Source organism: Mus caroli, chromosome 2 (assembly GCF_900094665.2).
Source record: "Mus caroli chromosome 2, CAROLI_EIJ_v1.1, whole genome shotgun sequence".
NCBI lineage: Eukaryota > Metazoa > Chordata > Mammalia > Rodentia > Muridae > Mus > Mus caroli.
In genome coordinates, this window is record NC_034571.1 from 71447642 (window position 1) to 71461195 (window position 13554).

A 13554-nucleotide genomic window follows, 5' to 3' on the forward strand; every position below is an offset into this window, starting at 1 on the left:
TCACTCTGTAGACCAGGCTGGCCTCGAACTCAGAAATCCACCTGCCTCTGCCTCCCGAGTGCTGGGATTAAAGGCGTGCGCCACCACGCCCGGCCTAGTTGTTTAGTTTTATTCCAATCCTGCCTGGTTATTACTTACTAGAGAAATGTGGTTCTCTGGAGAAATATTACTAAACTTGGCGAGAAATTTCTCGGCAGCATTTCTCTTGGCTTGTTTTTTTGATGCCCCCTTTCCTAAATAAAGAAAAAGCAACAGTAGATTTAGAAATTAATGTCCACAGAAAATGATAAAATCTGTACAGAGTTGTGTTTTATTCGTGAATACCTCAGGATTTTCATACACTGGCCCAATACGTTCTATTGCACTGACACTGCTGTTTATTGTAATATATACACATACTGTGTGTACATCTCAACATACCATACCTCCCAAATCCTTCCTGTATTAAATCTGGCAGCATTTAGCTGCCAAAGTAAAACACACACACACACACACACACACACACACCCCCGAGATATATATATATATATATATATATATATATATATAGAGAGAGAGAGAGAGAGAGAGAGAGAGAGGCTAGATAAATGCTCTATTACTAAAGCTATACCACCAGTCCTCAAATACCATTAATTATATTTTTTAAAATGTGGGGGGGGGGGGCTGAGCCCACCCGTGCCAGGGCACATAGAGGCCAGAGGCTGGTGATGTTGGTTATCTTCCTCTGCTGTCCTCCTTTTCTGTTTTTGTTCTATAAGATTTGTTTGTTGTTTGTTCTTTGTTTTGCAGGCAGGGTCTGTCCCTGAGCCTGGGGCTCACCATTTCAGCAGCACTGGCTGGCCAGTGGGCCCCAGGGCGTCTATGTGCCTTACTGTGTGCGAGCTGCTCAGAAGGCGGGTGCCAAGGATTCAAATTCAGGTTGTGGTTCTGCAGCAAGCATTTTACCCACCAAGACATTTCCCCAGCCCAGGAACTCTTTTTCTTCAACAATCTGTCTTTAATAATTACCCACTGAAAGTGTGTAGCACTTGCAAACTTTCTCTATACCTAGCACATGAATCATATATGGTTTAATCCTGACCAATTAGATTTATCAAATACACTTGAATGCTAATTCCTAACTTTTTTTTTTTTTTCGGTTTTCTCTGTATAGCCCTGGCTGTCCTGGAACTCACTTTGTAGACAAGGCTGGCCTTGAACTCAGAAATCCACCTGCCTCTGCCTCCCGAGTGCTGGGATTAAAAGCATGCACCACCACGCCCGACGCAATTCCTAACTCTTAACATCTATGTTTTGCTTATAATCTTTTATAAGCTGACAACTATGTGAATTTTTTAATTAATAAAGGTATAGGTGATAATGGAATTGAAAGACACGTTAAATATCTACTTCTGTACTTTACTTTTGTAGATTTAAAAACTGGGGATAGATAGACATGGTAGTTCATGTACTTGGGAGGGAGAGGCAGTTGGACCTCTGTAAGCTCAAGGCCAGCATGGCCTACATACAGAGTGAGTTCCACAACAGCCAGTGCTACCTCTAGGGAGACCTTGTCTCAAAAACAAACCCACAAAAACGACTGGGGTATAACTCAGTCATAGAACACGTGCCTAACACATGACAGGCTGTGTGTGAAACAGCCAACACTACTAAACAATAAAAAACAAACAAACAAACAAAATGGAAGTCAAAGAGACTAAGAAGTTTGCACAACTGTCTAAATCATGACTACATGAAGAATGTAAGCTGAAGGCCCTGCTCCTGGCCCAGTGTCTTCTGTGCTGACCGCACGGCCACTCAGGAGTCCTGCTACTTGAGTCTAATCTCCATCTAAAGTAGAACACTATTTATTTTATTTTTCTTTTCTCATCTGCACTGGGGATTGGATCCAGGACCTCACTTACACCAGGCAAGCCCCTTATCACTGTCCTGCACCCGTAGCTCATTCAATCCCATATTAATCTACTTTAGAAGTGACCGAAGCATGCCAGAGAGGTTAACACAGGGATTCTCACTAGTACTTCTGAAAGTTTTTTCTCATAGTGTAGTAGCTTTATAACACAAAATTTGCTGCAACTAAAAAAACAAAAAAACAAAAAACAAAAAAACGCAAAAAACTCTATTATCTCTTTGTTGTTTATTATATTATTATTTCTATTTTATATTTTATGATTCTGGGGACTGAAATTAGAGCCTCATATACACTAAAGCAATAGTCCGCCATTAGGAAACATACCCTCAGAAGCTCACAACGTTTTTTGACACATAGTCTCTCATTCTTCACCCCCGTTTATAATCCAGTGAAGACTACTTATGGCACAGAGCCTATAATTTGCCTGTCTTTTCAGTTACAATCTCATTTTTAAAACATCAAATTAGGAAATATGACTATTCTCAGAAAGTCAAAGATAGTAGAGAAGAGACATGAATATCCAAAAAGCCATGTGACAGAAATTTCTATGGTAATTCCCTATCTGAAAACATTGCAAGCTCCTCTGACTGTAAGAGTGAAGTACCAGTTTCCATGAATGATTCAAGCCTGCAGATCGTGGTGTATTCCCTCTTATGAGCCGGTCCTCCTTCCTGGGAAAGGGTATATTCAGGAAGTCGCCAGCCATGGTGAATTGCTAATTCCTGTAAAATTGATGAGGTTACAATAGAAAGCTTAACTATTCAATGGCTCAGTCACACAAATGATGTTCCTCTTGGATTCTGTTTCTAGTCATGTGCCTGAAAAGCATCATTGTGCTGGCCAATGGGACACTGCAAGAACACCCTGTTATTTCCCATAGGCAGACCCATATTTTATCTTCTATCACGACGCCAAAACCACAGCAGCTCTGTGCTGTTGACAGTGCTTTTCTATTCCACAGTGAGCTGATGCCTGCTGCCTGCGTTTAATAGGAAAGTTAGGCTACATATTTTTTTTTCTTTTCTTTTTTGTTAGAATCAAGCAATTAAGTAGGGTCCTTCTCTTCTCTTGAATTTAGCTGCACAGCTAAGGCTCTGTGTAAAGTCTGTCTCAACAGAAGTAGAAAGAGGTAGGTTGCAAGAGTAGTGAGAAATATCTTATCCTTAAAGCATAAAACCCGTTACCCAGCGGTCTATTGGCCTATTGGCTAAGAAAACTATAGACCTGTTACGCCAAAGTCTGCTTATATTGAGTAACCACTCAACCAAACAAAGGCAAATACTGAACAAGAAGAAAGTCCAAAACTGGTTAATAAGAAAATCATTTCAAGCTAGCTACACAGACTGCATTGATCACAACTTAGAAACAAAATACTCACTGCTGGGGCATGGAGGCATACGCCATTAATCCCAGCACTCAGGAGGCAGAGGCAGGTGGATCTCTGTGAGTTCCAGGCCAGCCTGATCTACATAGTAAGATCCAGGATAGTTAGGGACACATAAAGAGATCCTGTCTCAAAAACACAAAGAAAGAAAGAAAACAAAATATTTATAGTCCCCTATTATGTTTTAAATATCAACTGCTTATCTTAGCCTTTATGATAATACAAATTTATTATACGTTTGGCCAATAGACAAATAATATGGAAAACTAACTTACCTGTAATGAGCCAATTGGATTCAGCTGGTTCTTTGGCTGTTTGGATGGATCAGGCATTAAGGGGTCAGGAACTGCAAAGCTAAACATTATTTAAGAGTGTTATTAAATAAGATGATTTAGTATATAAATGATAATGTATTCTCTATGTAACCACCTCAGCCAAAGCTCTTCCATCCCTTCTACGAGGACTGAATGCCCGTCACTTCTTTGGGAATCTGATCTACCCACTATCCTCGGGCTACATCGAGCCTCGTTTCCAGATGGCTACTGTTTTCCTTCAAAGGATCACAACCTCTCATTCTTCTGAGTCACTGTACTATTTGGGGCCAAGCTTGGTGACACATGCCTATAATCTTGCCATTCTGATGGTAGAGGAAGAAAGATCAGGAATTCAAAGTTACCCTTAAACCCTTAAACACAGAAAGTCTGAGGCTAGCCTGAGCTACACAAGACCATATATTAAAAAAATAAAATTTAGTCTGGATCTTTAAAAAGTCACTTGGCCATAAATTATTCAATGTTGCACAAACCTGTCCATTCCTCACCTAACTTCTTCTGAATCACACTGACTACTACTTGGTTGTAGGGCCGACGTATAAGTTACTTAGATAAGCTTTGTAGTGCATTGTACATAAGAGTTGCTTAATAAAACTATTTAAAATGTACATACTAAGGTCTGGAAAGGTGGCTCAGTGGTTAAGAACACTCTCTGCTCTTACAGAGAACCTGGTTTGGTTCCAAGTCCCCACAGGGTCAGGATGGCTAACAATCACCCATAACACCAATTTCAGGGGATTAAAGGATGCATTTAGCATCCTTCTGTCCTCTGTGGGCACTAGGCATACATATAGTACATATATATATATATATATACATGCAGGCAAAACACTCATAAGCATAAAGATAAATCTAAAAATAGTCCCAGGGAAAGTACATGTAGCAACAGTAATTAAAGAAGAAATCATAAATTTGGGATGAGGAGACGGGTCGGACAAGGAGGAGGGGAGACGGATAGGAGTGATATAGATGCATGATTGAAGTTCTTAAATGTGTGTGTGTGTGTACACGTTTGTATGAATGTATAAAGTACATTACTATTAAAACCACTTTTAAAAAGATAACCATTAGCCAGGAAAGTTAGCGTAGCAGTATTGTAACACAGACTATAAATGCATTTTCATCCAGATAGCCAGACAAGAAAATGTGTCCCATCATCTGCTTGTATAATCCTCTAAGATTTTGATGTATCTTGCGTAAAGAAAACATCCTGTATAAATCTGGTTTTAATGTGTGTGTGTGTGGTGGGGGGTTATAAACAGGGGAGAGAGAAGAGTTTCGTCAAGGGAGTTTGAAATGACTAGCTACTTGGGGAATCAATGCCTACTTCTGAAGAAGCTGCATTCCACATTGACAACCACCTAAATAAATAACTGAAGCGTCATTCCTGCCATGACACGAGCGAGACTCAGCTATTGCCATCTCCTCCAACTGGCACGTTTAACACAGGCTGGCAGAGTAGACAAGTCTTCCCTTACAATGCTGCATGCTGAAGCTATGCAAATAATTGGGATGGAGGAGTGAGAAAGTCCCTGTGTAGGCCTGTAGGCCTGATTACAGCTTAGTGATTCTCATCTTATCTGCCAAAAAGCACAAATACATAGCAAAGCTTGCTTACTGTTACAAACGCATAGGAAAGTTTCATGGTGACAAAGTGAAGTGCCCACATGCCGGGAGGACCTGCTATGTGCTGATTTCTACAAACGTACTCAGCACTCTGGCATGACCTTTGGACTACACAGAACAGTGAGGTCACCAACAGGTAGAAGTGCTCAAAAGCTGGGCTACCGAAAGTGTGACCTGAAAGCCACCGTAAGTCATAGATAGTCTGGACCACAGGAAGGTAAGCAGCACCTGTGAGGTCAGGTCCAAGGCTGGCCTGGGGCAACCACTTATCTTGAAAGTAAGTATGTCACTGTTTCAAAATTACCCAAAAGCTTGAGAGTGCCCGAGAAAGAGAGAGCTATGGCATGGAGCCTAAATAAACTCCTAAATCTGTAAGTCTCACTAAGGTTAGAGAACAAAAATGCCAACAACGGGCAGATTACACAAGACTAAACTCCAGGCATCTCTGGGTGTGTGTAAGAGAAGCTGAAGGCTCGCCATGTTCCACAGTGTGCACGGTGGAAGCGGCAGACTCCATTTATGAGATGTATGATGCTGCAGCACCAATACTCTTTCTAAAACACTGACAACGGCAGACACTTCCATTTGGAAATATCCAGAATTATTGCCCACTTAACATCCACCTGTATTTGATACAGGAAGGACACACCTTGATCCCTTTTCCAAATAAGAACTTCGAAGAGTACTTTCAGTTCGATAGAAAGGCACAAGCCTATACTACTAGTTAGTTGGAGTCCAGCCTGGGCTACATACGGAATTTGTGGCCAGCTAGGCTACAAAAGGCAAAGTAAGACCATTTCTTAAAAGAAAAAAAAGTTGGCCAGGCGGTGGTGGCATGCACCTTTAATACCAGCACTCAGAATGCAGAGGCAGGTGGATCTCTGTGAGTTGGAGGCCAGCCTGGTCTAAACAACTAATTCTAGGACAGCCTTGGCTACACAAATAAACTGTCTCAAAAACAAACAAAAAACCCCGAAAAGAAAAAGAAAGTACTACTTTCACTGACTTTTTCCGTCTTACACCTTATTTATTTAGTGTACAAATAATTGATTAAAATTATCATCTTCATAGTAAGAATATTAATATCTGCCACAAGTACTGACTGTACTCCATCATCCAGCAAAAAGCTAGCCTTCCTTTACCATTAACTACCAGATTTAATAGGCCTAAATTGTCTTTAATGGATGGCAGGCTTTCACAGATATGGAATTTTAGAGTGAAGATATTAACAACTGTCCGCTCTGTCGCTTTTGAGCGCATATGAAAAATTTTCATCTTACCTCAGCCATGAAAATTTTGAGCTGCGGAATACAAAGAAATTTAGCTCACCAAATACTTGCATTGGCTTTCAAAATGTTTATGGCGGCCTCCGCAGCTCTGTGCTTCGCCAGCTTCTTACTCGTACCTTCACCTGCATTAAAGACGGGAGGAAGAAGTTCTTACTCTCTGAGCAAGTATGTGTTTCATATCCGCGGCCATAATGCAAAACAAAGTCACTTTACGTGTGCTGGCTCGCCACTGAAACCATCCACTTATACATGCAGTTATATCAGAAAGATTCTCAACCCGTGAAATCGACACATTAATGCCAGTTTTAAAAGTACTACTCATTTGAGTTTATGTATACCTGTATGAAACACTATTTCTATACCACATATGTGTATTATATAAAATGGGAATAAGCTAGACCCTATCACACCTCCTGAAGAAACAGAACTCAGCATTTTGTTCTTCCTTTATTCCTCGACAGAAAAGAGATTTCTCTCCAGCAGGCTTTCCTTAAAGGAGCAGCCACTGACAACCCCGGTTCGAGCTCAGCAGGCAAGATTACACATAGTGATACGGAGAAGGGTAAGGTAAGGCTTATGTCACAAGTCTTCCACACAATCTGTATAGCTAACATGGGTAGATAAGGGGAGGATGCAGGGAACTGACATACATCTTCATTTCAGCTGCCACAGAAGGTAAATGGTGAAGTCCATCTTTTCCTCCTCCGTTCAGACTCTCAAACTCATGGAAAATGTTTTCAAGTGTGACCTTCAAGTATCAGGACACAGAGCCCAATACTGTCTTATCTACTAAAACAGACACTTGGAATATGCCACAAGGCTAAACAGAATCTCTTGTTCTCTAGGACTGGGAGCCAAATGTCTGTTAACAGATAGCTGAAATACAAAGGGCATATTATAACAAACCTCAGGTCAGGCTGTAAGGAGGCAACAGGATCAGCATGTGTGGCTATGTAATCACACCTATTCAGAAGGCTGAGGCAGGAGGATTGAGACTTAGGGGCTCCTTGAGCCACCACCAGACACTGTGTCCAAACAAATGAACAAACAAAAAGCAGCTTAGCTCCTGTTAGAGAGATTCAGGAAGTTTTCATGGAGGAAGGGGAACTATATGGACTACTAGAAGACAAGTCAAGGGAGGAGGAGCCAAAGATCATTGAGGGCAGAGGAGCACCTGCAAACAGGTCCGGGAGACACAGCACACAGTGTTCTCAAGGCCCCAAGGAGCTGAAAACGAATAAAGCCTGTGAGCTTGATGAAAGGGATTCTGGGATGCAGGGGTGCAGGAAGAAGGGATAGCGAAGCGTATTATACATCTGTCCTTTGCAAAACCTTTGTGTGTAAAGAATTGCCAGGGAAGGTTTTCTTTTTAGAGCATATACTTTAATCTCATCATCTGGAAAAGGCTGGGTGCTCTGCATTCCTACCAAGTGTCTGTGCAGTACTGAGGCTCCTTGCTGACGTTGTAAGAAGCTTGTAAATCATGCTAGCAAGTTAGGGTTTGTTTTAAAAGTTTGTGAGATGGGGAGGTCACTAAATGGACTGTAAAGAAGAGATGAGAAGAGAAGAGAAGAGAAGAGAAGAGAAGAGAAGAGAAGAGAAGAGAAGAGAAGAGAAGAGAAGAGAAGAGAAGGAAAGAGAAAAAGAAGAGGGAGACAAGGTGGAGCACACCTTTAATCCCAGCACTCGGGAGGCAGAGGCAGGTGGATTTCTGAGTTCGAGGCCAGCCTGGTCTGCAAAGTGAGTTCCAGGACAGCCAGGGCTATACAGAGAAACCCTGTCTCAAAAACCAAAAACAAACAAACAAACAAACAAAAAGAAGAAGAGGGAGACAAATTCGAATGCTAGAAAAAGTGTTCAGAGTTAGGCAATGGTAGTCCATACCTATAAGCGCAGAGTTTTGGAGGCTGAGGCAGGAGGAAAATAAAATAAAATAAAAATCAAGGTCAGCTTGGGCTACATAGTAAGTCTCTCATTCAAAAATACAACGAAAAACACTAGCTGTTGTGAAGAGAATGCACACCACAAGACTCCAAGTTGAAAGAGCAGTTACAAGATCGGAGGAACTTTAGTCCAAGAGAAAGATAACAATGGTCTAGACCAGAGGGTGCCAACCTGTGGGTTTTGACACCTCCCCTGACTCCGAGGATTAGATATTTACATTATGGTTCATGCAAAATTATGAAGTAGCAACAAAATGGAGTATGTAACTTCATAAGTTATTGAGTAGTAACAAAATAATTCTAGGGTTGGAGTCACCACAACATGAGGAACTGAATTAAAGGGTTGCAGCATTAGGAAGGTTGAGAGCCACTGTTCTAGAGCATAGGTAGCAAGAAAAAGAGAGAAGCTGACTCAACAATTATCCAGAAGATGGGGATTTATGGCAACACAAGGACAGGGGGAAAAGGGGACAGGACAGAGTCAGCAAGACCTCAAGCTTCTATTGACCAACTGACTGTGGTATCTCCTGGGAGTTGGGGGGTAAGGAATGTAAGAAAGAAAAATGAGTTTAAATGAAAAGATGGTTGACTTCAGGACAAGAGTCTGAGATGTCTTTCCCTAATATGCCCAAGCAAAGATGCCCAGAAAGCACACAGGCAGATATGTTCTGTTCCTGGCTAAAGACAAAGATTTCAGAGTTACAGTCTTTTTGTTTGTTTTTGTTTCGTTTTGTTTTGTTTTTCAAGACACGGTTTCTCTGTATAGCCCTGGCTGTCCTGGAACTCACTCTGTAGACCAGAACTGCCTCGAACTCAGATGTTCACCTGCCTCCAGAATTATAGTTAGTAATAGTAATTGCTTTAGATAGTAATTGAAGCAGGGAAGGCTGAGAAGTTACGACAGGAAGACAGGGCTGTATGAGAGGGATCTAAGGTAGAACAGTTGAAATAGGTTGCTCATCTCTAACCCAAATGCACTAAAATGGAAAATGGCTTTTTTTTCTTGAACATTTCTCCCAAATATTTGAAAAATGACCAGCTAAAGTTGCAACTGAATTCTAACCTTGTGTATTTCCATAAGGAAACTTCCAGTGCATACTTACAACCAATCTACCCCATACACAAAAAGTTAAAAAGCTTCAGGGTTTTTTGAAGTTGCTCCAATAAGTATAGTCAACCTCAGATCCCCATATTTGAATATATGATATGCTCAGACTAGCAGACAGTGGAACTTTAGCTTTTCCGAATTTTTCTTTGTATATTTACAAATTAAACTATTTAACAATTTTTATGCTTTCAACTAAATAGGTATGTAGGAAAATAATGTCCACGTTTACAAATGGCAACTCTGGTAGCCATTTTCTCAGGCTTAGACTAAAAGAAGGCATGAATCTGAACTTTAAAACCTCATTGTTGTGTGACCTTGGGCATGTAGCTTATGAAAAGGTCTTTAACTTTATGCCACTTCATGAATAAAAAGAGGAAACAATTTTATACAAAATACCTATATAGTATTTAAAACTAGAAGCTACTATGCACTGCAGCTTGGAGGGATACATTATGGCAGTCTTCTATGTTTCCCTGATTTTTCATGGACACACACTCAAGAGTGGTAGGTACCAAGAATCCGAAGTTCCAGATGTGTTCATAAAAAGGGAAACTCGGAAACTTCTGACAGCGTGCCTACTAGCCTCTGCGCTGGTAACTTTGTAACTTTGAAAGGCGATAGCACCCACGGACTTAGCTATCTGAGCTCCAAGAATATTTCCAGTTTTTAATTCTTAAGAGGAACTTTAGCCGGCTCCCCAGGTACTGGAAAGTGTGCAGGATGCTGGGAGAGTCTGCGCTTCCTTACATCTAGCGAAACAAATGAAGTTGATCCTGGAGTCTCTTGTCTTCAGAGTACGCTCCCACAGCCGTCTTAATTAAAAGGGCACTTTTCCTTACTGAAAAGCAACATAGAATCAGGGCCTCCAATCCACACATGGTCATGGGGAAATAACTGCATACAGACCTGTGCAAGTTATGTCACCAACGGTTACTCTGAAGGTGAAAGTGGGCACGTGTACTTGCACATCGGATCTTTCACATTCATAAACTGGAATGTTCTTGGTCTTCATGCCGTACTCGTGCAATACCTGAATCGGTGTTTTCCCAGGCTTAGCTGTTATCATCTTGCCCAAACTGCAAAAACCAGAAAAAAACGTAGGCATTGCACGTCAGAGCTGAAAGGGAAGCAAAAGCATCCACTTCTCAATTTTGACAGTCACAAACGGTGACAAAAAGGTTCTGCAGCTCCCCAGCAGCCAGGATCAGTGGCAAGGCCTGGGCGAGCACCTGTCCCCGGGTGCTGCAGCCCATGGAGGAGAGTGGAGAGGTCTGTACAGAGAACTTGAGAGCGGTGGGAGGGATGCTGAAAGAAACCGGGTGGGCTTGGACGAGGCAGCTAGATCAAGTCTACACCCGGGTCTGCGCCGCAACGCTGATCAAATCCTCCCGATCGGCTAGCTGCCTAGGGTCACTAGAGGGGCGGGGCGCACAGCAGACCCCCAGGGCCCGGAGGGCGGGCCCAGCGCCATGCCGGGAGAGGGAGGGAGCTTTACCCAGAATGCTGCCCGACAGCCGGCTCCCCGCCCCTGCCCCGCTGCCCACCCGTCTTGGGCCTTGAGGCCTCGACGGCCCGGCGCTGACCTGAAGGTCCCGCTGTCCTCGCGCTGCAGCGGCGGGGCCTCGGCACGATGCCTGCTATGGGACATGGCGAGAAGGGACGGCTGGCCACAGCAATCAAGAGAAGTGCGGATCTGGGTCCTCCCTCTCCACGTCGGCCAGTTCCCGAGAGGAGCGTGCCCGCGCTGCTGCTTGGACGCCCCTCCGATCGCTGCCTGCCTCCCTCCAGCGAAGGGACAGGCGGAGAAGGAAGGAGAGGCGGAGCCTCGGCGCGGAAGAGCGGGCCACACCCCCTCTCTGCCCAGCCTTTCTGCCCCGCCCCTCTCTGCCATGCTCAGCCCCTGGATGTTCTTGCTCCGCTTTGCCACAGTGCTCAGGCCTTTCCCGGTTCCCCGGGCTCCGCCCCCTCTGCCAAGTTTCTGTCCTTCCCAGCTACCGCCCGCGCCCTAGTTGGGTTCCCAGAGCTTCTCAGAGCCCGGCCCCGCCCCTCCTGCGATCTGGCTCCGCCCTCTCTGCCAGTCTGGGCTCTTCCCAGCCTCTGCAGGCGCCCCCCCCCCGTTCCGCTTCCAAAGCTTCTGAGCGCCCGGCCCCGCCCCTCACCCTTGTAGGCCCCGCCTCCATTGCATGTCCCGGCTCTTCCCGGCTCCTGCCTGCATCCCGCTTCGGTTCCCCGAGTTTCCCCTCCCGCCTTTAGTGGTGCAGAGAGCTTCAGTCCTTTGTCCTTAGAGGGAGGCGGCTTCCTTCTCGGCAAGAAAGCTAGTAGTAGGCCACGAGCCTAGCATGTTTGAGGAGCAAGGAAAAAAGGTTAAGGGTTGGACTACTTTAAGAAAGATTTAAAAATTCGAATGGTAAATTGCTAAGAAAATTGCGGATCTTGGCCCCGAAACTTGAGACCGGAGAGCGTCGGCTAGGGGGCAGCCGGCTTTAAGAGCCCTGGATCCCTGGGCCCGCTGCTGTCTGGCGGACTCTCGTAACCTGCTTAGGATAGTGGTTTTCATCCTTCCTAATGCTGTGACCCTTTAATTCAGTTCCTCATGTCGTGGAGACAACCCCTTCTCCCCCTCGCCAACTATAATATTATTTCTTGCTACTTCATATCTGTAGTTTTGCTACTATAATGCAACCCCAGGGGACTTGCAACCCACAGGTTTAGAACCTTTGCTTTGGGAACATGTGGGATCCCCAAGGAGATGCTGGAGGTGGAGTGCATAGCAAGGATATTTAGACCAGTTTCCAGGATTGCTCTTCCGGTTGACCTGTGCAATGGGGAGTGATGACGTTAACCTGGAACGCTCCACCTTCAGAGTATGTTGTGGGTGTGTTAGCGCTTCAGAGCATCTTAGAAGTTTGTGAACTACTTGCACAATGGCTCCTGTGTTTACTTAATGCTCTAGAATTGAATTCTAGAAATGTTCTTACTGAGAGACTCCTAAAAGTTTTTTTTTTTAATGGAAGTTTTAGGTTGTTGTACAAAAGTATTTGGTTCTGTGATGGAAATTTGTTTTGGTTGTATGAGAGCCCAAACACTTGGAAGCAAGGAAAAAATATCCGAAATTGAGCCAAATTGAATTCTACTGGGGCTTAGGTTAAGCCTATTCTCTCTTTTATTTCTGTATAATATACACGGGTTACAATCCAATAATGCTATTACACTTATGTGTTAATGAATATCGTATTGTAACAACCACAGAGACACTCAAAATATATCAACCACCTATGGCCATACAGTATAGGTTTGTTTCTAGAATTTAATTTAATGGATCCACAAAAATTCCTTGAAAATAAGCCAAAACTTTATGTAACTATTTTTATAGGTAGAGTAACTGGATAGCAATGAGCAACAAAAAGGAGGTAAAATTCAGCAGGACTCTTATCAGTTGATGTAGTCTGAGCTATTAGTTTCAGAGTTAGAACCTTCCATAGTAGTTTTTAATATGTAATGTAATAGTAACTAAAAAGCCTTCAAGACCCTATAGAGATCTGCATCCAATTGTTTTTCTCTACAGTCTGTGAATTGATATGTGGTATTAAACATATAGTTTCACAAGCATACAAAAATCCGGATGAGAGAAATGCCCGTGTTAGGATCTGTACACTGTGAAGCTTCAAAAAGTACTTTTCTGCTGCCAAAATTCGCCTGCTGGGCTTGTGAAGGAACTCCTCTTGGATGATGGCCACCGCAGATCATATCCAGGCCTAATGTTAGAGCCCACTTGCACCGTTTGCTGTGAGCCTCCTTCCAACTGGCTCATTGCTTGGGGGAAAGCCCTCTCAACTGTGGTCTCCTCAAGGACTTTGGTAGTTTGAATTAGTTTTCTCTATATATTTTAGCTCTGTAGGCTGCCATTCCAAGTTAGACTTGCTTTTAGTGTATCATTTACACTACCATCTATTATTCATT

At 43.3% G+C, this 13554-nt stretch overlaps 1 protein-coding gene across 1 annotated transcript in view; it reads right to left on the bottom strand.

Annotated features, from left to right (window-relative positions):
- Prkra (protein activator of interferon induced protein kinase EIF2AK2) overlaps positions 1 to 11414 on the bottom strand; it is a 17907-nt gene extending 6493 nt beyond the window's left edge. Inside the window, exons 1-6 of the mRNA XM_021149425.2 lie at positions 11178 to 11414; positions 10501 to 10670; positions 6584 to 6665; positions 3572 to 3650; positions 2517 to 2634; positions 139 to 233 (exon numbers count right to left, since the gene is read on the bottom strand). Of these exons, the coding sequence (XP_021005084.1) occupies positions 139 to 233; positions 2517 to 2634; positions 3572 to 3650; positions 6584 to 6665; positions 10501 to 10670; positions 11178 to 11242 (609 nt within the window). The 5' untranslated portion in view covers positions 11243 to 11414. The remainder of the gene's footprint in view (positions 1 to 138; positions 234 to 2516; positions 2635 to 3571; positions 3651 to 6583; positions 6666 to 10500; positions 10671 to 11177) is intronic.
- Between the last annotated feature and the right edge of the window lie 2140 nt (positions 11415 to 13554).